At 41.8% G+C, this 27,338-nt stretch overlaps 1 protein-coding gene across 1 annotated transcript in view; it reads left to right on the forward strand.

Annotated features, from left to right (window-relative positions):
- The window catches only part of rasa4 (RAS p21 protein activator 4), a 33,839-nt gene continuing 6,501 nt past the window's right edge, over positions 1-27,338 (forward strand). The window contains exons 1-14 of the mRNA XM_088906965.1: positions 1-329; positions 6,229-6,285; positions 8,155-8,268; positions 8,634-8,695; positions 14,314-14,443; positions 18,538-18,619; positions 18,749-18,883; positions 21,652-21,743; positions 24,443-24,560; positions 25,021-25,174; positions 25,270-25,334; positions 25,589-25,701; positions 26,537-26,729; positions 26,953-27,090. Coding sequence (XP_088763091.1) covers positions 265-329; positions 6,229-6,285; positions 8,155-8,268; positions 8,634-8,695; positions 14,314-14,443; positions 18,538-18,619; positions 18,749-18,883; positions 21,652-21,743; positions 24,443-24,560; positions 25,021-25,174; positions 25,270-25,334; positions 25,589-25,701; positions 26,537-26,729; positions 26,953-27,090 — 1,518 coding nt within the window. The 5' untranslated portion in view covers positions 1-264. The remainder of the gene's footprint in view (positions 330-6,228; positions 6,286-8,154; positions 8,269-8,633; positions 8,696-14,313; positions 14,444-18,537; positions 18,620-18,748; positions 18,884-21,651; positions 21,744-24,442; positions 24,561-25,020; positions 25,175-25,269; positions 25,335-25,588; positions 25,702-26,536; positions 26,730-26,952; positions 27,091-27,338) is intronic.

Consider the following 27,338-nt stretch of genomic DNA (forward strand, 5'->3'; position numbering starts at 1 on the left):
GCAGTGCTAGTGGAATGAAAATAATTTGACACATTGAGCAGTGTAGTCCCAGCACAGCAAAGCGCTACAGTGCGAGAGAACGGAGAGGACCTGTTTCTGGAAGACAGCATCCCATTAGCAAAGCTGTTGTTTCTCTTGTCTTTGTAAATGGGTGCACTGCAGCCCTGATATCGTTCCACAAACCACACCAGACGCACCAAAAAAGTAGTATTTACCCCCCCAGGTAGTGATTTTCGGCTGGACTAGCATACCGGATTAGTACAAATGGCAAAACGCAGTACTTTATTTATCCGAATTGTGGAAGGGAAGAATTTACCTGTGAAGGACATGTAAGTAAATAACGTCCGTTCTTCTTTTGAAAATTAGTTTGCGTAGTCAAATGTTATTTTACATGGAAGCTAAACGAATTTATGTCGTTTTTGTTTACCCCAGAGTGCGTTTTATTGACACACCTTCTATAGTGAAATGCACGGGACACGTACAATGAATAAGGTTTGCTGAGACAAGGGTCAAGGTGCAGATTTGCGGGTTTATATCGTTAAATCGCACTTTTCATCAGGAGAAAATCATGTACTGTAGGTATTGTCCCGTACATGTTATCCTAAGGTAAAGGCGTGATTTAGTGCAGGGAATCTTGCGCATTTTGCACTTTTCGTGCATAGCAGAATTTATTTCCACGTTAATGCACCTAGGCAAAATGATAATAACAGAAACAAAGGCTTTATTTGATCTTAGAAGACGAGCTGTATTACGTACGTAACACGACAAAAACCTATAGGTTTCTAATAGACAACGGGGACATCTTCTAGGATATTCTCTTAAAGGCAGTGAAACACGGAATAAAAAAATACGTCGAATACATGCTGTTTGTTTCAGGCACTATAATTTATGGTGATTTGGTATGGAATAAGTACGTATATATTGATTTTCTTGTGCTGTGACTTTACATCTGGGTTATTTTACCGTTATTACGATTCTGTCTTCAATGTCATGTGAGATGAGGGGCGCAGTGCAGTTTCACTGTTCTATCCCAGTTTCATGTTTGTCCGTGTGCATGTCGGGGTGTCTTCTACATTTCTTTTGAGAACAGGTGTACTCTCCCCAAGACACCCCGATTTTCATTTGCTAAGGGAACCATAGTCAGTGGGTGAACATTTTATGTCTCAGGAATAACGCTGAAAGTTTAACGGATTGGATTTACAATAGGTGACGTCCGTATGTGGCGCTATACTGTATACTACCTTTTTTTATATAATAAAATAGCCACGTCTGTTACCTTTGCTAGTTTTTTTTTGTCGCTTCCTTGTGTCTGATCAAATTACAGATACTCCTGTAAGTACTACAAAGCATGAGGTTGCTGTTAGCCTTCGTCTTGCGTTCTACGTACAAAAAGTTGGCTCAGTGAGGTGTTAGAGCACGGCAGGTTTCGTACTGGCTCACAAACTGCACTGAGAAGTACTGAAACAAAGCAGTTCGTGTTTTTGACGTCCTGTTGACAATACCGCTGCGCACACCGACCCATCCCGGTGCTAAACCGCTATCTTGTGCCGATAGGCGAGGATGATACAAGCTCATGCTCTTGGGTGTAAGAATGACAGGCAACGTCTACCATATAATCACTGGACATCGCATTTGGGATTTCCCACACAAACGAAATTCAGTAGCTGTGGAGCAGACCGTGAGGGATCCTGTCGTAGAATTACAGTATATGAACTTCAGCGGTAACCTTGGTAAACGTGGTTTCAATTGCTTTCTCTCATCTCTCCCTATTCTTTAGGTGAAAGTGGTGACTTCCACTACTGTATGTGTGTGGAGTTGGGGTATCCAGTAGTCTGATTATGCAGCAAAACATGAAAATTGCTATGCTCTTGATGATGTTTTTTTTTATTTGTTAAAGAAAGGCCTTTTTGCTTTTGGTGCCACAAATATCTTTCTGTATGTACAGTATTAATCCAGTCTTAATTAGTCCTGTATTGGAGTCTTTTGTATGCTGTGTTGCAGCAGTACGAAAGGGAGTCACCTGATTACATAGGACACCAATTGTGGGGTTTCTGGGAAAGACTCCTCCATGATCAAGCCTTAACATCTGTATAGCAAAAGCTTGTACAGTATCTTTACTCAGTGTGACTCAGTAGCACTGATCAAACAGGGATTCAGTCTCACTGTTTTTTCACACTCTTGCAGGATTACAAATGCCACTAAAATGTACCAGTATCTTCACAATGTGCTCACTAAACTAAACATCACCCTCAGTTTCTAAACCATACCTTTGTTTTGACCATTGAAGCAGGCGAGTTGTTCAGTCAGGTAGTTTAGAGATACACAGTAATTCTCAAGAACCCCACAAGGTCATTCCAGCCTTAATTGAACAAATTAACTTACTAAATTGAACTCACACAAACCCAAACCTTTACACATTGATGATTAAGGGTGACTTAGTGTTTGTGTCCCCTAGTCTATGATATGTTCACAGCAGAGGTGGTAACCTGGTCATTACACGCAATTATATTGGGCATTTGTGAGAAGAGATGTGGGCATAATGATTTTCACTCCACATTCCCTCGGCACATCGTTTGTCCCTCTCCTGGGAGCATAGTCTAGTGCGGCATTTCCCGACGTCTTCCAGTCTTTGTTAAAGAAACAATTAGTGCAGCGAGTTCTCTGTGAATCACCAGGCTAATTTATGTGTGCTTTATTACTGTCAGGGTGAACCATGGAAATGAGGTTATTAATCCTTTTAATAACTCCCACAGTGCACATCCCAGAAGAATAAGATTTCACTTGGGTAGAAACGCGGCATTTACAATCCCTCTCCCAGACTCTTCAACAGACACGGAATGAGATGTAGGGGAGGTCTTCCCCTACTTCTGAGAGGCTGTGTTTCAGGCAGCCTGTGTGCAGCCAAGTGAGGTTATGTGGAAGCGTGTCATCACTGCCTAGACACAGATAAGCAAAATCATCCTTTTCATCAGAAATACTGTCTTATTAGTTGGAAATGCTAAGAGTCAGTGTTTTTTATGATGTGGAATCCTGTGAAACTGACATTTTCCAGGGAAAACAAGGGACACCTTTGTTTTAAACCGGAATAATTTTAGGTAACTGAGTTCGTTATTCGGGAAAAATCCTTTACCATTTTAACTGTGGAGTTAATGAAAAACTGTCATCATGAATAAGGTCATACATTTTCAAAGGGTGGAAGTGGTAACGATTTATTTTCAAATGTTTCCATAAAAAAAGGAACATCAGCTGTTTGCTTTCCTTTTGGACTCTCAGGGCCTTATACCAAAGTGCCTGAAGTATGTCAGTGAGCTGTTGGTGAAAGGATGTGTCTAAATCAGCACTGCTTGGTGTGTCATTTTACACTACTTTTCATATCCTGTTTTGCGTGTCCTGTTTGATTTATTTGTCCATTTCCTTTCTCAAACATAATTTGCTCCCATTAAATAATAGTCTTAACTATTATTTATAGTTTAAAAGATAAAGAAAGTAAAGATATAAAACAACTTCATACAGATCTTGCAGGCCCAAAAGTGGAGAGTAACGTAGGGAACTCTACGTAGGTGTAGAGCATAGCGTAGGTGTTAAGCACCAGTTAAAGGTTTTATTCCTGGCCGATAAACTTGCTCTGTTTGAGACATGTTGTCTTCTTTGTCAGCTGCTGTACGTATGTGCAAATCACCTGTTCTGGTTTCGTCTTGTAGTCCAAAGACAAACCGGTAGGTTGATTGGCTCCTGGGAAAGTTGTCCCTGGTATGAGTGTCTGAGTGCCCTGCAGTGGACTGGCATCCCATCCAGGGGGTATCTCACCTTGCACCAGTTGCTTGCTGAATTAGGCCCTGGCTCCCCCAGCAGACCTGTACTGGGTTAATGGATGGTTGGATTTATGTGTTGCGGTATGGGGACAAGAAAGTGAACCAGCCAGGAAGAAGGTGCATGTGGAACTGTGAATGCTAATGAGCTGCTTCTTTAATTAAGAGATTCATTCAGAAAACAGCACAGCAAACTCTTGGAGTTTATGACTGCAGACCCGAGGGCAGTGCCTGCGATTTTTCACCCGAGTTTGATGTATAGACACATGCAGTCTGCCTTTTTCTGTGCAGCCAGGGGAAAGTGGGGGTAGGGGAAGAAAAGAGGAGACAGGGGGAGAGAGCTGAAAAAGCCTGCCTCCCTGGGCTGACCTTTCTGGGGCTTTAGAGGAGCAGCTGTCTGGTGTCCCGGGTGCGGCTGTGAACTCAACAGCGTCCAGGTCTGACTTTGAACTGCCAGGCTCCAAAGGCTGCTCTGATTCCCACTGCTCAGAGTGGAGACGCGTACAGTCTGTGCCAGGTGCCCTTTCCGCACATTCCCGGAAAGTGAGATCCATACGCTACCGTCACTTTGTTCTTGGGAGATCTGAGAAGTAGCCTTTTCTCTAGATGTTAAACTTCACCATCACCTCACTGGTACTGTAGCAACACCCTCCAGAGAATCCCTGGCAGAAAAGACAACTCACTTTTCCTTCACTGCTGTTGACCAGTGAGCAAGAAGGGTCATTTGTAAGAACTGTGCAGTTTGTGTGTTAAAGAGGGTTGAAAGCAGAGACTGGCTGAGCTGAGCCCAGTCCCCATGGGGCTTACTTCATCTGAAGACTCAGTTACCAGTATATTGGAAGCCAACGTATCTGAAAAAACTATTCTTGAATTAAGTACTGTAATTAATTGCAAAACCGTTTTCTCATTCATATTGGCTATGAGTTTTGTAGATGAAGTCCACCTACACCTACAGTGTAGCATCTGTTTATTACAGTTCGTACAGTTCCTGTTATTTTTACCTATGAAATGATTATACTCATGCTTAACTACTACTGGAGGGTAGCATTTGTATACATTTTAAAAATAGTTTTTGGCATGATTAAAACCTATGGGAAATGTTGGAATGAAATGAAAGGAAATGTTGCCTTTTCTGGTGTTACTTTAATAAAAATGCTTTAGTGTACTGTTTATTTCTGTTGTTTATGTATTAATAATTTTACATACATACAAAATACTAAGAAATTAGAGATAGATATTTATAAATTAAATGTGTTACTACTCTATCAATATTGAATGTTCTATTGATTTTAATAGCTGATAGAAGCCTGGAAAGAGTGAGTGAACTGTGTGCAGTTGTGGGGTGGTACAATGGACTTGCCCCATCCATTCATTGGAAATTATTCTCACAGAGAGCATTGAGTGTCTTCACTGAGATGGGGGTTATTAGGGGTTATGAGGGATACTCACTCCAGCACAGCCCTGAGCTCAGCCTCATAACAAGGCTGCGTTTAGGGACCTGGAGAGGTATAAACGAGCTACTTGATTGGTTAATTGATGAATTAGCCGATCGTTTGGTTGGGTGGTTGGTTGGTTAATATTGTGAAAATATATTATATGATTTATATCATCATATTCTCTAATATGTTCATTTACAACCACCTTGCTGTGTATATGCCCAGAGTCTGACATTACTTAAAATAGCGTTAAGTGTCACTAGAATTATTTTCTGCTGAGATTTGAAACCTTTTGCTTGATTCTTGACAATAAGGCAGGAAACTTGACGGAGTGTCAGAAAATGAGTATTTTCATGTGTGTTGTGAGCTCTGGAAGCAGGCACCTCTTCTCTTTGGAAGGCTGACTCAGAATACTGTTTCACAGTTGTGCTCCCAGCTGTCTGAACACCAGTTATAGTGTTGCTAAGTTGCTTTCAGTCAGAAGTGATTCATGTCATCAGCCATTTGACTGTGAGGTCTAAATGAAAAGGCAGAAATCAAACAGGAATAACAAAAACCTATCCCTTTCATTTTGTTCTCCATCAGTTCCTCTTAGTTTTTTTGTGCAGTTGTATTAGTTCGAAATTAGCACTTGGTGGAAGCCATCAGATAGTCATAAATAAGTATAAAAAAGTTTAGTTCCATTAAGTGAGAAAAATATGTATCATTCTTTAAATACATCCACTTTGAAATTTACTAGATGGATCTCTGTGTTTTGCCCTGTGTTTCATTTGATAGCTGTAGTCAAAATTAACTGCTTCGCTTGCTCTTCCCTGAGCAAGACAAGTACCAATCAGATTTTAATACTTTGGCAAAAACTGATACAACATTTTTGAGCTGATTATTGGACTGTGAGTGTCCCCCACTGGAACTGGATTTTCACGAAAGACAATGACGAGACTGACCATTGACCAGTTTCTCATTAAAGTCTGTTTTCTCTGTAGCACCGGGAGCAGTGATCCCTACTGTGTTGTACGGATCGATAACGAGGCCATTATAAGGTAAGTGTAAGATGGGGGATGTGGTTTGTGTGCATTGTTGTGATGCCTAAACTTTCACCATTTCCTTGGTTTTTGTGGTGTGGTGAATCTGGTTGCACAATACAGTTATCACACATGGAATTTCCTCTGCCTTTAATTAGATCTGAATTAAGGGTAGCAACATAATCAATGAAAAATATGTTTTCCAAAATTAAATCAAACTATATATTTAAATTATCTATCAGAGATCATCAGCTTTTGAATATTTCATTTAAGAATGAATGTGAGAAGGTAAAGCTGTGTGATGGTGCAGTGGTGGGATCATGGGTTCAGTGCTGGCCCTGGGGTGCTATCTGAGTGAGGTTATTTTCTATCCCTTTATTATTGAGCTCTACTAGACTATTTATACTATTCTGTTCTACTCTATGCTTCTGGTTTTTACACTTTACACTGTACTTGGGTCAATTAATAAATACAACATTTCATCTGCTAAGAATGTTTCCCTAGAGGTGTGCTCTTAGGTCAATGAAGCTAAGAGCACACACTCAACAATGAAAAAGACTAATTCAGCAGTTTGTGCTGATTAAACTTTGAGCCAAACAAAGTAAGCAAAAAAACACACTCCCTCTTCATTAATGGTTAACTTATGACCTCTCTGGGCATTACTTGTGTTGTTTGCTAATGTTAACTAGAGTGTGCTGGTAGATTCTGTGCTAAATTGTTTAATAACATTTAGTCTTTTCCTTTTCCATTCATGGTCTTTTCCGCATCGATCCTGTTAATGATGAAAGCTTACGAGTAGACATTAATTCCTTAATGAGAAAGCTGCTTGGAATGTAGTTTCTAGCTGCATCTGGCATTTTGAGTTGCCATGGCTTGAACAAACAGATAAAAACATTTCAACCACTGCTTTCTTGGAAAGGGGTGAAGATGTTGTTTAAATGCCAAATACAACATAGTGCAGTTGTTAATAACTTATCGGCATAGATTGAAGATATGTCATGTCCTTTCCTGACCTCCCCACAGCAAAGATGGAAAACCAGCATTATTTCCATTGGCATGTTCACTTGAGTGGAAAACTGGATAAATGCGGTCAGGCTTCCCAAAGTTTTCCAACTTGTGGCTGTGACTGTTAGTGTTATTTCTGGGATTCATCCATTGACAAGGTCCTTCCATAGCTCTGCATGGATCCCACAGCTGCTTGGGAAAATCACAGGTTCAAAGCCAGGCTGTGCCACCAGACAACAGGAGCCCCCATGACAGGCCAAGGACTATGTGTGGCAGGTACAGTGTAGAGTTGACGAAGAGGTCTGAACCACAGTTGTCCTCCTGGGCCAACTTCTGTGAGTCAGATGTTCTCCCCTGTATTCCAAGCTTTGTGCCTACAAGGCTCACACTGGGAAGAAAACCATGGTTTAGTAATCAGAGGCATTTGTTATTCTCTTTGATATTTTATCCATCCATTTTCTAAACTGTTTTATCCAGTACAGGGTCAGGGGCGAGCCAGAGCCTAACCTGGAAAACAAAGGGCACAAGGCAGGGTACACCCTGGACAGGATGCCAGTCCATCACAGGACAGACAGACACAGACACCCCAACTTTGCAGAAGCCCATTATCCTGCCAGTACAGTATGTCTTTGAACTGTGGGAGGAAACTGGAGCACCCAAAGGGTTCCCACAGGAACACAGGGAGAACATACAAACTCCACACAGACAACACCCCAGAAATTGAACCCAGGGCTGTAGGGCAGCAATGCTAACCACCGTGCCACTGCGACACCCTTTGAAATGGTATTGCCATGTGGAATTGTGCCATTTTATTCTTTTTTCATTAATTGCAGGCGGTTTCTCCGATTTGTCAACCAGCTTCATTCTCTGTCTTCCTTACAGGACGGCGACGATTTGGAAGACACTCTCTCCGTTTTGGGGCGAGGAATATAATGTGCACCTTCCTCCATCCTTTCACACAGTGTCCTTCCACGTTCTGGATGAGGATTCCCTCAGGTACGGCCTCCACCCCTGGCCACCGATTCCTCGGATTTAGCCGAGCGAAGTTGTACCAGAGGGCATTTGAGCAGGGTTTTGTGACGTAACCTGTCAAATAAGGATGGAGCCCATAAACAATAAAAGAAAATCACTGCAGTGTGGTAGATTATGGAGTATCTTACCATTAGGGAGGATTCTGACTTAGAGGTGTTCAGGATTAGTCCCACAGACAGCAGCTTCACAGCTAACCTACTGTTTTGCCCTTTTTTAAAAAATGAGTGTGGTGACACTTTAATTTAACATAGCAATAGTTATTTAATAAACTTTAAATTAGAGATACCCAGACTGGGATAGTCAAACATCTGATACATTTTGTCTTCCAGCCGAGATGATGTCATTGGAAAGGTGTCCATCACAAAGGAAGCTCTGGCTGCCAAGCCGCAAGGTGAGGACGTCCTGACAAAGAAACTTAAGACACTTAGAAAAGGCCACTGGGTCAGCATGTATTTTTGACTGCTTATTGACCCAAGAGCCTCATTAAGATGTACCTTCACCTGTGTCATTAAGCTTTCCTCTGGATTATGGAGGATGACTCAGTAGCTCCAGAATCTGTCTCTCCATGCTTGTGCCCACCATGCGATTTGCTTTGTTCCAGTTTCCAAATGTGAGTTTTGTGTTGGTCACCAGTGTGGCACAGTGGTTAGCATTGCAGCCCTGCAGCTCTGCGGCTCTGGATCCAATTCCTAGGGTGCTGTCCCACAGTCCAAAAACACACAAGTAGATCAATTGGATCTGGGAAAGTTGGGCCTAGTGTGAGTGTCTGTGCATGCTTGTGTGTGCGCCGTGTGATGGACTGGTGTCCCGATCAGGGTGTGTCCTGCTCTGCTCCTATTGCTTGTCGGGATAGGGTCCAGCTCCCCCATCAGCCTGAATTAAAAAGAAGCAGTAAGCATATGGCTGGAGATTTGTGTTGTAATTTTGGAGGTTGGCAGGGTGAATTATTTGAAACTTTTCTGGGGTATTTTGTTGGCTTCATTTAGCCCCATTCCAAGCCAAATCATCCAATTTCTCTGAGTCTGAAGCATATAATTAGGATTGATAACCTACTGAAGACCTTAAGGTAATAGAAGTACAGTATAGTGATCCCTTTTCCCTGAATCATCCTGTGTGGTACAGGGCAATAATTGAAGAAACTGTTCTAAATTTGGCATGACCTTTCCTTAACTCGGTTCAGTGCCTTGAGCCATTTACTGTACGTCTATAGCGACTCTGTTATGCAGAGTCTGCATTATTCTAACAGTTGTCTTTAGAAATCTGGTATCATTTGAGAAAATCTGAAAGAAGTTTTTCTTACGCCCCCAGATGCACATTTTTCAATCAGATAGTTTGATGATTGGTTATTGTTTGCAGCTGGACAGAACATAAGAACAAATCAGAGGCCATTCATTAGGTAGTTTTTAGCTTATTCAAGGATCTGCTCCAGCCGTTTCTTGAAGGAACCCAGGGAGTCGACTTCAGCAGCATGGCTGTCTAGGTTGTTTCATACTCCCAAAACCCTTTGGGTAAAGAGGTTTCTCCTGTTCGCAGTTTTAAATGCACTTCTGCTTGTTATCCTTTTGTTCGTGTTTCACTGTTTGTTCTGAACAAATCCATGTTGTTGATTTTGCCCATACTTTTGAGGATTTGAGGATGTGAGAGGCCCACATTTGATTTAGTGTTGAAGGTTTTGATAAACCCTTGTGGTTTATTATAAGACCACTTCAATTAGGGGACTGTCTTGGGTGATACTGAATGCACATAACGGTGCTCATGCCTCGTCAGAAAAACAACAACAGTTTAACTAAATCTGTTCGCGTTTACCTCTGAGTGAGTAACCATCACTGACGAGGCTAGGAAGTGGTGACTCACTGGGATTAAGGAAGCAGCAGTGTCAGATCTTGACCTAACGATTCCTGCATGCTGGGACTGACATAGCGAATGACTCAGGCCACAGTGGGGACATCCAATATCGTGACGAGTTTGGAAAGAGAAGAATTAGGGCATGCTCACAGCTATCCCTCTGGTGCTGACTAGAAGTGTAAATGTGTCTCTGGCTGGGATAAATGTTTGTTTTTTCCCCTAATTTAATTCTGGTTTGTGCCACATGTGTCATTAATTCTACTGTGTGCTATGTACCTCTAATGCATCAGCTCTTCCAGTTTAACTAACGTTTCCACATAAGAATAAGATTATGCGCTAATCTGAAAAATTAACTCTTTGACTTTGCTGTTTTATCTGAAATTACAGGGTCTTCACTGTGCTGACTTGCCTGTAGTGTTAAAAACACTCTCTCCTGTTCATACAGTAAATGTATACATTTGTTTGAAACAGTAAACTACCGTATGAAAGTCACCCTTTTGAGCAGGGTCATATTAGCAGGGTATCCAGCTGTTACCACAAGCGCCGGTTGCGAACAGAGATGGTGGAGCTGCAGGTGTGCCCTTTTGAAGGGCACCCAGCTGGGGATAGCTGGCGCTCATAGTTACCAAAGGTCATACCCAGTGTGTGCGCGAGTGGGCGAAGTTGCTCATTTCATTTGAACATTTTTAATGGAAGAGAGCTTTGTGGGACTCAGACAACTCTGAAACTCCGATCACCCCACCCATGTACAGAGCCTGTTCACCGTTATTATTTTTTAATTTATTTGGCTGATGCTTTTCTATAAGGTGACAAAGCATTAGAGTAACCAAAACACATTATATATACGAGGTAGAGCAGAATGGTGGTGAGGTTGTTTGTTCTGGTGTCTCATAGATCTTGGATCCTAAATGGAAGTTATTAACTATTTTCTGGAGGGATAACAACGACAAGTCAGTCTATCACCGGTATCACCAAACTATGTAAACTGAACTCGAATGCCCCCTTTCGCATTCATCTCAAGCATCTCTGCTCTGTCCCATCTCCACCCAGCTGTCCCCTGGTTTTCTCACTCTGAATGGGTTCAAGCCTCCGTGTGCTGTGGCCAGTAGGCTGCCCACTAACCAAGGGGGTTAAGACAAACCTTTCTCACAAATTAATCCAGCCATTCAGAAAGCATTCAATCCTTGAATGTTGTTGTCCCTCATGAAGATTTGGTCTCCCTGTATTCAAGTGGGTTATTGCCACTGACGTTCGAACATGTAAATGTCGCACATCTCCAGCATTACAATATTACCACTTAACCACATTGTGGAAGGTGTTGCTGGGGTCTGTTAATTAAGCCTTCAACAAAAGTTATGCTAGGATGCAATAAAACTGACTAGCTTTAGCAGCTCCAGTGATTTAACGCTACATAACAAAAGGCAGATCCAACACCCATAAACATACTGTACCATAAACAGGATTAAGCAGATCAATGTCTGCTTCATTCTGACCCTACATAAGTGTTGGGAAGCCCTTGCAGTGTGTGTGTGTTCTGTAGGGCAGACACAGCGCATGTTGCTGTCTTTATTGAGCTCAATAAAACTGAATCTGCACAAGACTGTGTCCTGCTCCTCCGATGAAGAATTTCCTACAACACCAGGAGATCAAGTTGCCTCTCACCCTCCACAGACGTGCTAGCTCATTTTACTGCTGTGCCTCAATGTGTTTGTGTGTTTCCCTTGCAATGAACTGGAAAAAGCAGAACAAAGAGTAGTGTACTACTATTTTTACAGGGATTTTGTGCACCAGTTTACTGAGATTTTTAAAACGCTGTACTTCACAGTACTCGCTAATTAACACTGGACCCATTTTTCCCAGTAGCTACTTAAACTGCTGTAAAACCTGCGGTCATTTACATTTTATTGTTATGTGGTGACCCTGCAAGGCACAAAAAAGCAAGAGAAAAGCGAGAGAAAATCAACATGACACTCCTTCATAAAAAGTGGATAAAATATTGTTTTCTGGAGTAGGATACATTTGGAATTAAATACTGTTCCCACATTTAAAATGTGAATGAATGTGGTGATGCATAGGGATTTTTTCTTCTGGCTTCATTTTGTGCAGTGATTGCATACAGATTTTATGACGCATAGTTCATTAATCTCCTAGAATCCCATCTCATTGCCTTTTGACGACAAGGCGATCTGATCATCCCATTTGCCTTTGACTTGTTCTTTGCCTCGTCACAGGCTTGTCGCTAAAAAGTGACCCATTCAAATCATTAATCTGAAAAGAAATGCTTCTCGGGAGAAACAGAGTGTGGCAGATCAACACAAGCTGCTGCTGCAAGTTAAAACCCCCATTGAGATCAGACATTGTGCGCATTCTTTATTACATAAAGTAACATGGAAATGACATTGCGGAAATCAATTTCATTTTCTTTGTAATGGAATGATACCGATCAGCTGCGATCACACACAGTTAATAAGGTAAACTTTAAGTGCAGCCTTTGCATGGTGACTGATACTGTACAGTATATCAGCGTACACATAGAGGACTTAAATAAAGTCCAGTTCTGCATAGAAATAGCCCTTTCAAACTAATCCATATCGTGTTCATTTACTTTAAGACCAAGGACCAAGGTTCAGGGTGGTTCACCAGTTCAGGTCAATGTCCATATTCTGCCACTGTGGTCACAACAGAAGCTTGAATCATCTCTGTTGGATTCTGCCCTACAGCACAGGGCGGACTGAAGGCTTTGCACAGTTTTTCCACTTACATGGTGGAAAGTCAACTTGTATCTGTAGACTCATAAAGAACTAACTTTGAAGCGATTCATGTCTTTTACACGCAAGTCCACGGAAAAACACTGTTTGTTTTCCAGTCGAGTTTTCCAAAAATGACGTAGCCTGACAGGCTTCCAGGTTAAGGCTCGCAAGCATTTATTTCACTGTGGGCATTCCATAAAGAGAACAGATGGCTGCTCTCCCACTGGAATAGACGATCAATCTATTTACAGCTTCACTTAAAAGAGTAAGGAGGTGTGACAAAAGTGGGTTAATATTTATTTTAAACATGACTTTATCTTAATATACTTCTCATTTGTTAATGTAATTTTTTCTTGACTACGGGTAGCTTTTGGTATAGATTTTTTGGGTGCATTTTTATTGGATTTAATAACCGGTCAGTGGGATTGTTTGCTAATTCTGAATATTATCACAAATATAGACAGTAAAATTATTTATACTGGTCTTCTTTTTTTATTTTTGAATGTACATAAATTGAGTAATACAAATTGTTATGAAAACTATGTTTATAGCAGACTGTAAAAATTTACAGTGAAAAGCATAAGGTTTGGGACAGTGAAGTAAAATTTGTCAGTTTTGCTGTGTTGTTGAAATTTGTATTTCAGATCTCAAATGACAAATGAGGAAAAATTACAGAATGCCAGCTTTTATTTCTGGATATTTCTGTGCCTACATGTTTATCCATTTTAGAACATTTATGTCATTTGAAGTGTTCATTCCCCCTGTTTCAAAATTCAGGTGAGCATAGGTATTGGGACAAATAGGCAGATGGTGTTGCAAAATAATACCCCGAAGCAAAACCTGAAGTTCTGCCTCATAGTCTTTTTATCTGAAATACAGGCTTCAGTGTCATCCATCCATTCGATTGCTAAACACTTAAACCAAAAACATTTGAATGGGGAGAAAATACAACCTCCACACAGATAGCATCCCAAGTCTGGATTTGAACCCAGGGCTGCACTGCTGTAAGGCAGCAATTGTAGTAATAATAATAATAATAATAATAATAATAATAATATTGCTTACACTTATATTGTGCTTTTCTAGACAATCCACTCAAAGCACTTTACAGGCAATGGGGACTCCCCTCCACCACCACCAGTGTGCAGCCCCACCTGGATGATGCGACAGCAGCCATAGTGCACCACTCTGCTCACCACACATCAGCTAGCCAGCTAACCACAATTGTAACCACTGTGCTACCATGCCACCCCTCTAGAATTATCTTCAGTGCATTTAGTATTATAGTTTCAGTGTTATTATTAGTACACAGCGAAAATCACAAACCCTTTCACTTCCCCAATACTTGTGCTTCTCACAGATTCATACTTCTCGCAAGCTTAGTGTTTGTCTCCTAACTGTGTTTTGATCTCAGGGCTGGACGGCTGGGTGAGTCTGACAGAGATCGACCCGGATGAGGAGGTGCAAGGGGAGATCCACTTGCAAATCGCAGTGCTGGGGGACCAGGGAGCCCGAAAACTTCGCTGCCAGGTCCTTGAGGCCAGGTGTGTTTGACCTCCCTGACCCCTTAAAATAAAGCATTTTAGCAAACCAAGGTAGAATTAAATATAGCAAATCTTAACACAGAATGTCTATTTTGAGAATTCAGTGTTAATTTCTTATGAATTATACATTTTGTAATAGTTAGCAGTATATCAAGGTTTACTCAATTTCCTGCCTACAGAACTGGGGCATAGAGTTTTAATATTTTTCCTATGTTTTATATTGTATATTGTTCAGATATTTCCAAATAGTCTGAGGAGCTACCCTGGACTAAACTAGTTGTGGAATCTCATATATACTAAAAAGGCACACTAAAAAGCAATAATGTACTGATTGTGCATTATGATTCTGTGTACTGTTTGGTGTAATTGTATGGTTCTCCACTTGTGTTACCTCGCAGGGGGATTTTCAGAGATTTTGCCCTCCTAAAAGCTTTCTGCGTTTTCCTAAAAGCGGAAGTAAAAAATGGGCTGCATACTGTATCTACCAGGAGACAACAGAGTGAATGGGGAAAAAAGGACTTTTTCCTCCTCAACTGTAGTGTCGGTAACCTTACCTGGAGTTCATGTACAGTCAGTTATAGTGGAGCAATCAAGTGCTGGAGCCCCTTTCCTACTGTTGAGGCTGAAGTCGCACTTACTGTTGCTGCTGGAGTGTAGCGGTGAGAGTTAGTGTAGGAGTGGGCTGCTGTACGGTCTCTGTACCCTTCCTGGCAGGGAAGCTCTCCAGCTCATGCGATCAGTTGTGAGTGGGAGTCACTGCCCTGCTCAGTTTCCCTCAGAGACTGAGAAATGTTATTGCTGTGGATTTCTGACCCAGCTGTAGCGACTCAAAATGTTTTGCCCTCTGCCATTTACTAGATTCAGATGATCAGCCGACTGATAAATTTGTGTTCATCTTAAATTTCACATAACAACAGATATTTCGAACTGCAGGGAAACAGGAAATGTATGCATTGTGTGGAAGCTCAAAACACTTCAGGTTTAATGAGTTGCAGATTGTGCTGATAAAGCAGAAAAACATTGTGTTGGAAATAACTTAAAATCTTCCTATCTGCTTATGCACATTTCCTCAAAGGAAGCTTATAAGCATGTGTTGCTATGCAGAAGGTGTTTTAATTGTTTTCCCTGAACAGGAATACTCATGCACTTTGTTCCAATAAATTTTTCAATACTTTGAAAAGAGAATTTTCTAAATGGACTCCCAACTTCTACTTCAGACACAGCAAAGAGAAAAGCTGGGATATTCTGTGGAAATTACTTACAAGTATTTTAGGGGCTGAGAATAAGTGAAGTTTCTTTTACTGTAAGTAGTGTAACTTAATTATGTGTGCTGTTGGGTTAGGACTCCTAAAGAAACAGCACGATAAGTTTCCTCAGTGAATAAGCTGGTACCGATGATACCTTATGTACATAAGCTAATTTATCTCATATTTTGACATCATGACAATTTTTTTCTGTCCCATGCATGTTGCATATTGTTCTTTGTCACTTTGTTACAATAGATCATTTTTTTCTGTCCATATGTTAAACTATGGACAGTATTCTGTATATAACTGAGCTCAATGTAAGCATGTCTTGCCTTCCGCTTAAGGTCTTGCCTAGCTGTTATTATTTTGATAGCCCCATAAATCTGTGTAAGGATACAGAATTCCTCCCTGAGAGAAATGGCCTGGGAATCTCATAGCTCATCCACTATTTCAGTCAGTGCTGCGGGGTTTTAAAAACCATCTGCTGCATCTGGGGAGTTTTGTGGTTGTGTAACCACTAGAAACGTGGGCTGTTAATGAAAATTCATAGTGTGGCTCCCTCCTCTCTCACACAGGCCTCTAACTTTCTCCTTTAAATCTCAGTTTACGGTTGAGACAGATGGTTTTAAATTTATTTTTGCTACTTTTTTTCCTTGTCTGTTCAGGAAGCTTACAGAAATATGTTTTGATAGAACATCATGGAAGTGTGAGCTCCTGAAGCTTGCTTGTACCATAACTCCTTGTTTCTTCTTGCTGAAACCTTTCCTTCAACCTTTATTTGGTTTCATATTCGAAAGCTCAAACCATCTATGGAAACACTTTGCCAAGTTTTGAGTTTGGCTAATGAACTCTCAAGGCAAAGGAGGCCTTAAAAGGTTTTGTTTCCATTTTAAATACAAGTAGCTCAAGCCAATAAACTTTCAACATAAGAGACAAAATTTATTAGACCTGGGTTCAAAAAGCAACCAGTTGCCAGTGTTAAAAATACACAGTTAAGCACTACATTCAGATAATTTGACATCAATCTCTGAACTCTTATACTGTACATAAAGGAATGAATAAGTATTCACGCCTACTGTATTTTGCCTTGTTCCCTGATTACTTTTGGTGGGTGGAAATAAAACTCTAAAGCAAATACATTTAACATTTAATACATCCTTATCAGATGCAAATGACTGTTAATGGTTATGTACATTGTTTAAGTTATTCTAGTTTGCATATTACACTGGGACTGACTGTCTTACAGTTATACACTTATGAGCTGGGTTAAACTGGAGACCTGCATTGAATGGTATTTGGCAGATATGTGACTAACCACTGAGACACTCAAGTGTCTGGATCTTAAAACCCACCTTGAGACAAATGCTCAGGCTTGAAACGTCGGGTGAGATGGCAATGCTGTATAGGAACAAACAGCAAAGAAAAACAAATACAGGAAACCACAGTGGTTATGCAAATCCACTCCCAGCTGAGATAAGAGCCCTTGTTCATGGCCACTGGAAAAGAGTTTCACTTTCACAGTAGAGTCCGCTGAGCCAAAGAAGAATATCTCCAGCGCCATCTTGCGCCATACAGATCCGCACTCTGACTGCCAGGCTCCCAGCCACTGGAGGGGATGCGGTTCTCTCCTCTCTCCTCTCTCCTCTCTCCTCTCGCAGCGGTTGGCAGAGGAGGCTGCCTAGTGAATGACTCACTCAGGCACTGATTGCCGTTATGAGGCGAGCCCTAATGAGATCAAATGACTCCCTTTTTAATGTAAAGTCGGTTCATGTTAACGGCTGTAAACAGGAAGAGGCGACACACCGATGAGCTCTTGCAGTAGTTGGTTGCCCACCAATCTGGGAACAGGACCTCAGAGGCTGCTTGTTTTCTCCTTACACCCACCGCTCAGCAACAAGACCTCTTCTTTCTGTCTTTGGCTGGTATGCACTTCTAAACCCAAGGCCTGCACTGGGGGCTGCTCTTCTCCTTCCTGTGTTTCTCCATGTAATCCCCAGAAGGGGATGTTAGCTCGGTACCAAATTCAGAATATACTCACAACACTGATTATAGAATATAGAAATCCAGGCACTTAAGCTGAACCCCCACCTGAGAGACTCAAGAAGAAAAGTCAATTACCTGCAAGTGTCTCATAGTTTTCCACCACTGCTGTGGTTGGATTGCCTTGTGTGTCTCTGGAATTCTTTTAATCTCCTGTTTTCACTTGCCAGACACTCTGGTCTGAAAGCCAGCCCACAGATCTGTGCAGCATCAGGCTTCCTGACAGGACGAACAAACTCTGATCACCCGACTGCGTTTCTCAGAGAGTGTTTGCTTCGCTCTCGCTCTAGTACCACGTCATAGTACACAAAGTAAAGCTTAAGTGCCATCTGTGCTTACTCTTCTTGTGAAGTTAAAGAGATTTGGGAACCTTGTTCTTAAAAATAAATGAGTTCATTGAAAAAGAATAAAGCTGTCCTCAGAAATCTGCAAGCTGTTCGTCTTTAATAAGAATCACAGACACTTGATACATCCATCCATTCGTTTTCTAACAGCATTGTTTAGCCATAGCCTATCCCAGCGAACAGCAGGTGCAGCGCAGGGTATTAATATATGTACACCCACTCCTTTTCGTTGTTTTTTTGTAAAACATCATGATTTATCAAGATAATATAGAAGAAAAGTATGATTTTAATTATCATAATACATACCAGCGGACAGTAGGTAAGAATATAATAAAAGTATAGGAAGTAAGATTGTCAGTGTTACAGAGCTGTTGAAAAACATTTTTTATTACATGTAAGGTGCTTTATTTTCCTATCTCATCCATCCTCTAATGTGTGGGTACATATTGCTCTCTTCCAACAGAGACCTGGCCAGAAAGGATCGCAATGGAGCCTCTGACCCCTTTGTAAGAGTTCGTTACAATGGCAAAACACACGAGAGCACGGTACGTTAGCACTCCTGAGATAGCCTCTCATCCTGTAGAGCAGCCTAGGGCAGAAGATCTGCTGATAAGACATTGATGGTTGTTAATATTGAGGCCTACGGTGTGCTTGTGGTGTGGTGTACCTTGCAGGTTGTGAAGAAGTCCTGCTACCCTCGCTGGAACGAGAGCTTCGAGTTTGACCTGGACGAGGCAAGTGCTGACACCCCTCTGAGCGTGGAAGTGTGGGACTGGGATCTGGTCAGCAAGAATGACTTCCTGGGCAAGGTGAGGCAGAGTCTTGATGGCTCTAGTGTGCCCTGTTTTACTGGTCCTCTGTTCCTTCTACTGTTGGTTCTGTAGAACACCACTGATTTTACTTTAATACCTTGCAGGATTGTGAATACTTCAATCAAATACAAACATTGCCAAGAATTAGTTATTTTAGCCTGATGTATACAGTGCCCTCAGAATCTATTAATACTCTCATAGCTATTGGAATTGACTATTTAGGTGTCTTTAAGAATCTAGATATAATGATTTACCCTGTCCAGGGTAAACATGTGATGTTCTAGGAGCTGCAAAGCAAAGGAAAGAACTATGGTGTTTACTTAGTTGCGGCACATGCTAGTTTATTTTGGTTAAATGATTACGTGTCAATCAGGATCACAGAGTAAAACAGGCTGGTATAGAGAGAGCAGGGGAAGACAATGGAACACAGACAGAAGGACAGAGAGCTCCTTGTTCTGATGAGCCTTTAAGACTGGATTCAAGATCAGTATTTGAGCCTTGTTACTCCTGAGCTATATACAGCCACTGTATATATTTAAATAAATATATTGGATGAATCATTACATTCTGCAGTGCAATGTTTACAATATTCTGCAGCTCGTAGCACTTAAAGTGAATCCAACTGTTGTGCAAAGGGAGACATTTACTTCCATTACTGCATTTCCTATTGTTTGTGTGATTCATGGTTTCTCAATTGCTGTTTCTCTTTGCTTTCTTATTTTCTGTGCTAGCCAGCAATTGCATGAAAAGAAAAAGCTTTTTGAAATGGCCTGTTTAAGATCTGGGGAGTGATGCACAGCATGTGTTGTTAAAGCACTTTTTCAGCAAGGTGCCCTGTTCGCCTGTATATTTCTCATTGGATACATCTTTTCAGAAGCTGCTGGTCCCAGAACAGATAGAATAAAGAATTGCTTATAATACAAAAACAGGGGCTTCCCCAAGTGGTCCAACCAGACCAGGTTGAACTCTATGATCAGGAGCCTGAGCCAGGCTCATGTCACTAGCTGAGTGTGGCTGGGATCCCCTAAGCAGGGACATAAAATTGGTTTTGCATCCCTAAAGATAGGGTGTGATCAAACTCTCACGGCTCTCAGCGTTACACCCTCCTGGGCTCTTCTTAATTCATAACAGTGATGTAGGTTCTGGTACTGGCAAACTAGTCAAGTCTGCAGATGATACCAAATTAAGATGGCTAGTGAACACTGTAAAAACAGTAAAAGAATTTCCAAAAACATTTAGATAAAAATCAGGACTGAGCAAACACCTGGTAGATTATATTTAATGTAGATAAGTTCAGGATTTTGCATGCAAGTAGAAAACACATAAACTATAAAAATAAAATGGAAATCATTTGAGACTGAAGAGGCACTAATGCCGAGACATCGCATACATCTTCCAGAAAATGTGGCGAAGCAATAATAAAGGCTAATATAGAGGATTTTAGGTTCAAGTGCGTACTCCACACACTGCTGTTAGAACTTTCAGCAAGGTACTTTACACTAATTGTTGAGGACATACTAACAGCTACCAGCATTGCTAGAGGGTAGCCTTGTGATTCAGGGTCTTTGTAACATTACAGAAACCAGAATCGGTTTCTGTAATGCTCCGATGAGCTCCGATGAGCCTCAAAGTAAAGTATGGACACTGCTTTTTTTGCAAGAGGATTTTACTGCTCAAATCAAGTTTATTGGAGCCTAATTTGCACCCTCATCAATAAAGAATGAGAAGCGGCCAGCATGCCTGCAGAATTTTGAAATATGCATGGGTAGGGGATTCCCATCTTACTTCACACAAACGTAAATGGCCCTGCATGTGGAATATTGCGGCTTGCTGTCCATGTAATACCAAAATTGCTTTTTGCATGATTACCACATTCTACTGACTGTCATACTGGGCCTCAGCTGTCATTGGCAGCCCTGGTGTGTCCATTCGAATGAACTGGAACTCCTGGTTCCAACTACCTCTTAAGATTGAAGTGATTAAAATCACTCAAAGCGCTTTACAGGTAATGGGGATCCCCTCCACCACCACCAGTGCGCAGCCCCACCTGGATGACGCGACAGCAGTCATAGTGTTCACAGTATGCTCACCACACACCAGCTCTCAGTGAGGAGGAGAGCAGAGAATAGAAAATATAGTAGAAAATATAGCACCTTTTGGCTTAGAGTACAGCAATTGAGTCGGAGCATCATAGTTTCCTAACATCGGCCCATGTGAGGCCTGTAAGACTAACAGCCACATCTTTGGCTTAAGTGCCAGCTATCAGGATTTATTACAACTGCAAGCTACCATCAAAATGTGTCATTGTGTATAAATGTGTCTAATGTGTATAAGGCCAGAGCAGTTTCAATGTATATACCTACAGTAGATGTTTTTTTGAGGGGTAACACATGTTTCAAAACATTTATAGTGCTTTAAGAAGGAGGTTTCAGACTACAGTGTTCACTTGTCATTGTGGGATTCTGTAGCCTTCTGTGAAGAGAGCAATGTGTATAAAACATCAAGATCTGGCTATAACATTACATTTGAAGATCTGAAATACTCTAACAGTGGCCTTCTAGTAACCTATGACAAACCTTGCTAATGTGTTTTGTGTAACATAAAACCACAACCTTTCAATAATATTTAAGAGTAATAAGAGATAATAGCAGAGTGCAAAACGTGAGCAGAGCTCCAGCTGGAAGAGGGGGATGTCCTAAAAAGCTTGTCTTCCTCTGAGTTGGTGTTATTTGAGCGTGACTTTGTGTTACTCTCCCTTGGATCAGGTGCTGTTCAACATCAACAGGCTTCAGTCCGCGGAGCAGGTGGAGGGCTGGTTCCGTCTGAGCCCAGACAAACCCAAACACAGCCAGTACGAGTGAGTCCCCGCACTGCCTGCACATCACACCTCTGACTTGGGCAATAGCTCCCTGTCTGAGGTTAATCACATGACCCAACATGACCCAACATTTAGGGGAAGACACCAGCTCACCCCCCTTTCCTCTCTCTTTCTGACTATCTGTGCATTTCCACATGCTAACAGGAAAAGAAAATCCATTTCACCAGCTCTAAAATCCCCCTTTTCCCTCCCACAGAAGATCATGTGGTAATGTGGATGCTCAGAAGAGATTAGTGTTCAACAGCAAAGGGGGCGAGTTATGTAACAGGTGAGGGTTCTTACAGTCGACCCAGTAGGTTTAGTGATAAAAGGGACCGCCCACTTCAAAGTACAGCAAAAAATGAGGAATATAGTCAAGTGCAGAGGAGATTGGAGTGGTGTCATCCTCACTGTTAAAGTTATGATATGATTGATACAGAGCTAGATGCAGATACAGACTTTTGGATGGATAACAGCATACAATCATTAGGGATGTGCCAACTCCAGCTATTCCAAATCGTTTTGGAATGATGTTTTTATCAAACTTAGTTTCATTTTTGAGATGTCGCCATATTGAATTCAAACGTATATTCAGTACTAAAGGAAAATTACTTGTTACAGCTGGATTAGGTACACTACTAATCAATATATAAATGGAATAAAGGAAGCTTTACTCCTGAGCAAAGCCTTAGAAAGTCATCTTGTTATTTCCTGGATCTTCTCCTTTTTTCTGACTGGAAAATTTGGTCACATCATGGTTCAATCGAAAAGCCAGTCATGGTCATTTAAAGAAAAGCGCCGCTACACATTATACATGAGTCATATACTGATTGCTATCCAGACAAGGAGTATGGAGTCTAATTTCCTGTTAGGAAAGTCTGAGTGGAGGTTTCTAAATCACAGGCCATGTTCTTGAAATGACAATTACAAGGGAATGGCTGATAAAACGTTCCTTTTCAAACAAAATAAATAGTTCATCTCTTGAGTGGGAGGTCTTATGAGTTATAAACATGAGGCTTAAAATATTATGTTAAAAAAAGGAGAGACAGAAAGGAATTTTCCATAATCATAATGCCAGGCAGGGGTCCATGTATTATATTTAGAGCTTACAATGGTAGAAAATCCTGAGGATTGAAAGATTAAGTGGACAGTATCTTCTCTTTATTAGGAACCTGGGCCTTTGCTTCTGTATTCAAAGTAGGACTTGAACCAACAGATCAGTTCAATTTCTGATATTTTGTATCCACAGTCATTTTTAGTTGGGCCTTTTTAATGGAAACAAAAGGTCTACAAGCACTTTAACATAGTCAGATAACTACAGGGCACAGTAATAATACATTAGAAGTGCTCAGGACATTATGAAAAACACCACTATGCTCCAGTTTTGTGTGTGTCCTAGGTTTTAAAGGGAGGTTGTCAATATTAATATTTCTAAACTCCTTTCTCCAAAAAATATATTAAATTTTAAAATGTTGTTTTACAAATGAATAATACATTTCTGACTACCGAATGGCATCCTCTCATTTGCAGTCTTTCTGACAAAAAATGCTACAAGGAATGTATGCAACTACATCTCAACTCGTGAAGTAGGAAATGCTCCTTCCAGAGGTGGAGAGGCAGTTGCTGACTATTAGTTAATTAGTACTGTGCTGCAGAGAGAAGGCACAATGATGCTGGAGATGTAGCAAACCATTTAAAGACCAGCAACAATCTACGAAGCATTGAAAGACCTACAGTAGGTCAACCAAGACCAACTATCAGGAGGTTATTTAAAAAAAACAAAAGTGTGCACCACATAATGTGTTCTACTGTAAATGCATTAGAAAAGGAGAGTGTGACTGTTATAAACATTCCCTTATACTGAACAGTGAAAGTAATGTTGGGGAAACTCTAAAGTACAGTAGCTGGAGGGAGAAGAAAAGAGACTTGTTCTTGCTTTTAGACCTTCCTGGCTGGATGCTTTCACTTTGATTGAGCGAGGCAATCCTTCCTCTGTGGGTCCAAGCCTCATTCTCCTTGTTTGAAATCCAAACAATCCGACTGCTTTGTTTGTGGTTCGCTTTGTTTTGCTTTTTATCTCCTGTACCGGGAGTTTTACAACAGCTTCCCATCTGTCGCTGTGTGTCTGTCGATTCTCTGCTGCTTTTTTTGCCAAAGAAATGCTGCCTTCTCTTAGAACACACTACCCCTTAAAACCAAGGACATCTGCATGTTATGTAGTAATTGCAATACAAATTCTAGTGTCCAATCAGTGAGGCATCTTTTAAATATTTATGTTTAAACTATGGGGATTCACTGAACTATGATCACTTCAAAGCTTTTCATGTGTGACTCTTTGAGGTGAAGTGAGAGACAAGCAAAAGGTATTTTTGGACACATTGACAGGAATGTACTCGAAATTGACAGGAACTTTTACAGCGCTGGCTATTTTACATTGCTTGACCTTACTTGTGTGACTCATACAGTTGGTTAGGTAAAAGCACTCTCATGGGAATGTACAAAGCGGTGCACTACTTTGCTGTTCTACAGGGAGAAGTAAGTGTAGCTGTGTGTAAAAAAACTGTAGAACTTGGCTCTAGCAACCCGTTTCTTTCCCTTTTAACCCACTTGGCTATAAACAGTAGTCAGCAGTTGTCCCGTATCAGAGTACACCGAGCGAAACTAGTGATTTCTGGTGTGTAATGCAGTGCCTCTTACAGAGGGACTCTGGGATCGCTGAGACTGCAGCTGAGGCTCCGAGATGAGACTGTCCTGCCCTCCAGTCACTACCAGCCTCTCACCGAGCTGCTGTGCCAGTCTGTGGGCACAAACCTCAATGTGAGTGCCCAGTCCTACACACTGCCCACTTGGCACTCTGCTTATTTATGGCCCAGTACAGGTCATCTGGTTTGTGCCAGATCTGGTCATTACTGATCATTACATACATTTTGTTTGCTTTAGGATTTACTATATAGCTTAGAAAAACAGGTGACAGAAAGGCATACTTTTCTTACTCGCCATTCCAGGCTTCGTTTATTAGTCTTCTCAGCTTTAATGTTGTTAATTTGATTTCTGTTCACCCCCTCCTGAGAATTAAACTAAGGTGTAGTTTGAGAAGTAACTCTTCTTGGAATAGTAAGTCAGTGTAACAAATTCTGTTCGTGTGACAGGAAACTTGGTTCCAGCAGCCAGGCTGGGGCAGCTGTAGCCTTGGCTTGGCCCAGCCAGGTACTGTACATCATCATCTTTCTAGTTATTTGTCTTTACCATTCAGCGGTTTCTCACTTTTGTTTTCCAGGGCAACCGGTCAGATTTGATCATGCTCATTGACGAGACGACCACAACTGAGAGTCGACAGGAAGTGGCCACCAACCTCGTCAAGCTCTTCCTCGGCCAGGGTTTAGCCCTGGAGTTCTTGGACGTTCTGTTCACCCTGGAGCTGGAGAAGACCAGTAAGACAGTAGTTCATACCATGGAGTCAAATATAAAAATGTCCACCCAATTGTCTTACCTCTACTTTTTGCTGTTATTATGCTATTCTCTGCAGGTGAACCAAACACCTTGTTTCGTAGCAACTCACTGGCTTCCAAGTCTATGGAGTCCTTTTTAAAGGTAAGGAGGGCTTTTTTTTTCTTGGCATTAATATCGGCTTTAGTGTAACACTTAAAGGTATATGTATATAGTAGAGGTCTCATTTACTTAACTGAAGTAATATATACCCCAGTAAAAAAATTAAACGTTGCTTTCTGTTGTCCTGAATTGGAAGACGTGATTAGAGAGTGGAAGAATGGATGAGTGGAAGAGTAGCCAGGTGCACCTGCAGACTTCCTGTCCTGCCCGGTGTAACTCTCTGGTGTGTCCACTAGGTGGCGGGGATGCAGTATCTGCACAGGGTGCTGGGCCCCACCGTGAACAGGGTCTTTGAAGAGAAAAAGTACGTGGAACTGGACCCCAACAAGGTGGAGCTGAAGGAGGCAGGGTGAGCAGCTTTTACCAGCAAAACAAACATGGAAGACAGGCAGGATGGCCTTCTGTCAGTCAGAACACTCCTCATGTTGTTATGTAGAGAATGAAGGTCAGCGATGCCATTTGTAGTTAGGGATACACACCTAGGAAGTACTTTCCCATCCTTTGTCTGGTCTTTTTTCTACCTTAATCTACTTTTTTTCTACTTTCATCTGGAATTTTTTTGAGAAGCTGTTTTTTCCCCTATCAGTCTTCGCCACAGTGCTTGGAAAATGATTTTGAAAAAGCAGAGCGGTAGAGTGGCCTGTTGTGGACCTGAAAGAACGATCACATAAAGTTTCAGACGGACTTTCACAAACCTGACAGAGGCACAGTCTCTGAGCTAAGAATATTAAGCCAGTGCAGGTGTCTTTCATTTTTTAACTAACTGGCAGTTGGTATTAAAAAGGGGGGTGGGGGGGTTGAGCCAGCTCATCTGTGTCGGTGTGTGACGGTGTGCATTTTTGTGTGTTTGCTTGTCTGATTGTGTTTCTGGCAGGGTGTGTGATGGTGTGCATTTTTATGTGTTTGGCTGTCTGTGCTTCTGGCTGTGAGTGCAGCACTAATAGCGCTAGAGACAACACTTTGGGTGCCAGTGGGAATAAATTGCCAAAAGAGTTATTTTGGTGATCCCATATGAATTCATGAATGTGTCATGGATTCGATTCAGTTTGAACAATCTGGACATTTATTCATTGAGGTTTCATGCTTATTAGAATAGTCAGGCCTTCCAGCTGAAATCAGATCTCGGAGCAGTTTGAATGTGCACGTGTCTGTGTCTGTGTCTCTTACTGTTTGTCTGTGTGTAGGTGCACGGGGCTGCACCGTCTCCAGACAGAGGCAGATGTGATCCAGCAGAGCACCAACCACCTGCAGTCCTACCTGACCGAGCTGCTCCATGCCATCATGCTGTCTGCCAGCCACTGCCCCCCCGCCCTGCGCCACGCCTTCCGCCAGCTGTACCAGCGCGTTCAGGCACACTTCCCCGAGAAGGAGTACCGGGTGAGTGCAGCTGGGTAGATGGGCTCTCTGTCACGTACCAATCCTGGATGTCTACCAGATCCCTCTGTACTTCTTTGAAGTCCAGTTACCACCAGCTCTTTGTCCTGTTTAATCAGAAATACTATTATATCAAAGGAGTAGTGTAGGACTAGTCTCTCCGCTGGCACAACAGAGCTCTGACGTATCTATCCTCTGTCTGCTGTTGTGCCTGGTGTCCCCACAGAAAGTGAAGTTCATCGCGGTGACTAGTTTCCTCTGCCTGCGCTTCTTCTCGCCGGCCATCATGTCCCCCAAGCTCTTCCACCTGAGGGAGAAGCACCCCGACGCCCGTACGAGTCGCACGCTGCTGCTGCTGGCCAAGGTGCAGCTCTCCTTCTCTGGCTCCGGGACGGAACCCGCCGGCTCTTATCTACTGACATGTTCCTCCGATCGTATGGAGCCACATTGGCTGGCGTGGTTTAAGAGCCTTCTGTTCCATACACTTCACCCTGATGAAGGCAGTCGCTGGGTTGTGGTTATAGCATGCACTTTCTTGGCACCCACTTCCTTCATGCAAGCTTGCTTGCAGCAAAACTTAAAATTTCTAACGTGTACTGTAAGTAGTAGTAT

This window comes from Atractosteus spatula, chromosome 27, assembly GCF_055471065.1.
Source record: "Atractosteus spatula isolate fAtrSpa1 chromosome 27, fAtrSpa1.hap1, whole genome shotgun sequence".
Taxonomy (NCBI): Eukaryota; Metazoa; Chordata; class Actinopteri; order Semionotiformes; family Lepisosteidae; genus Atractosteus; species Atractosteus spatula.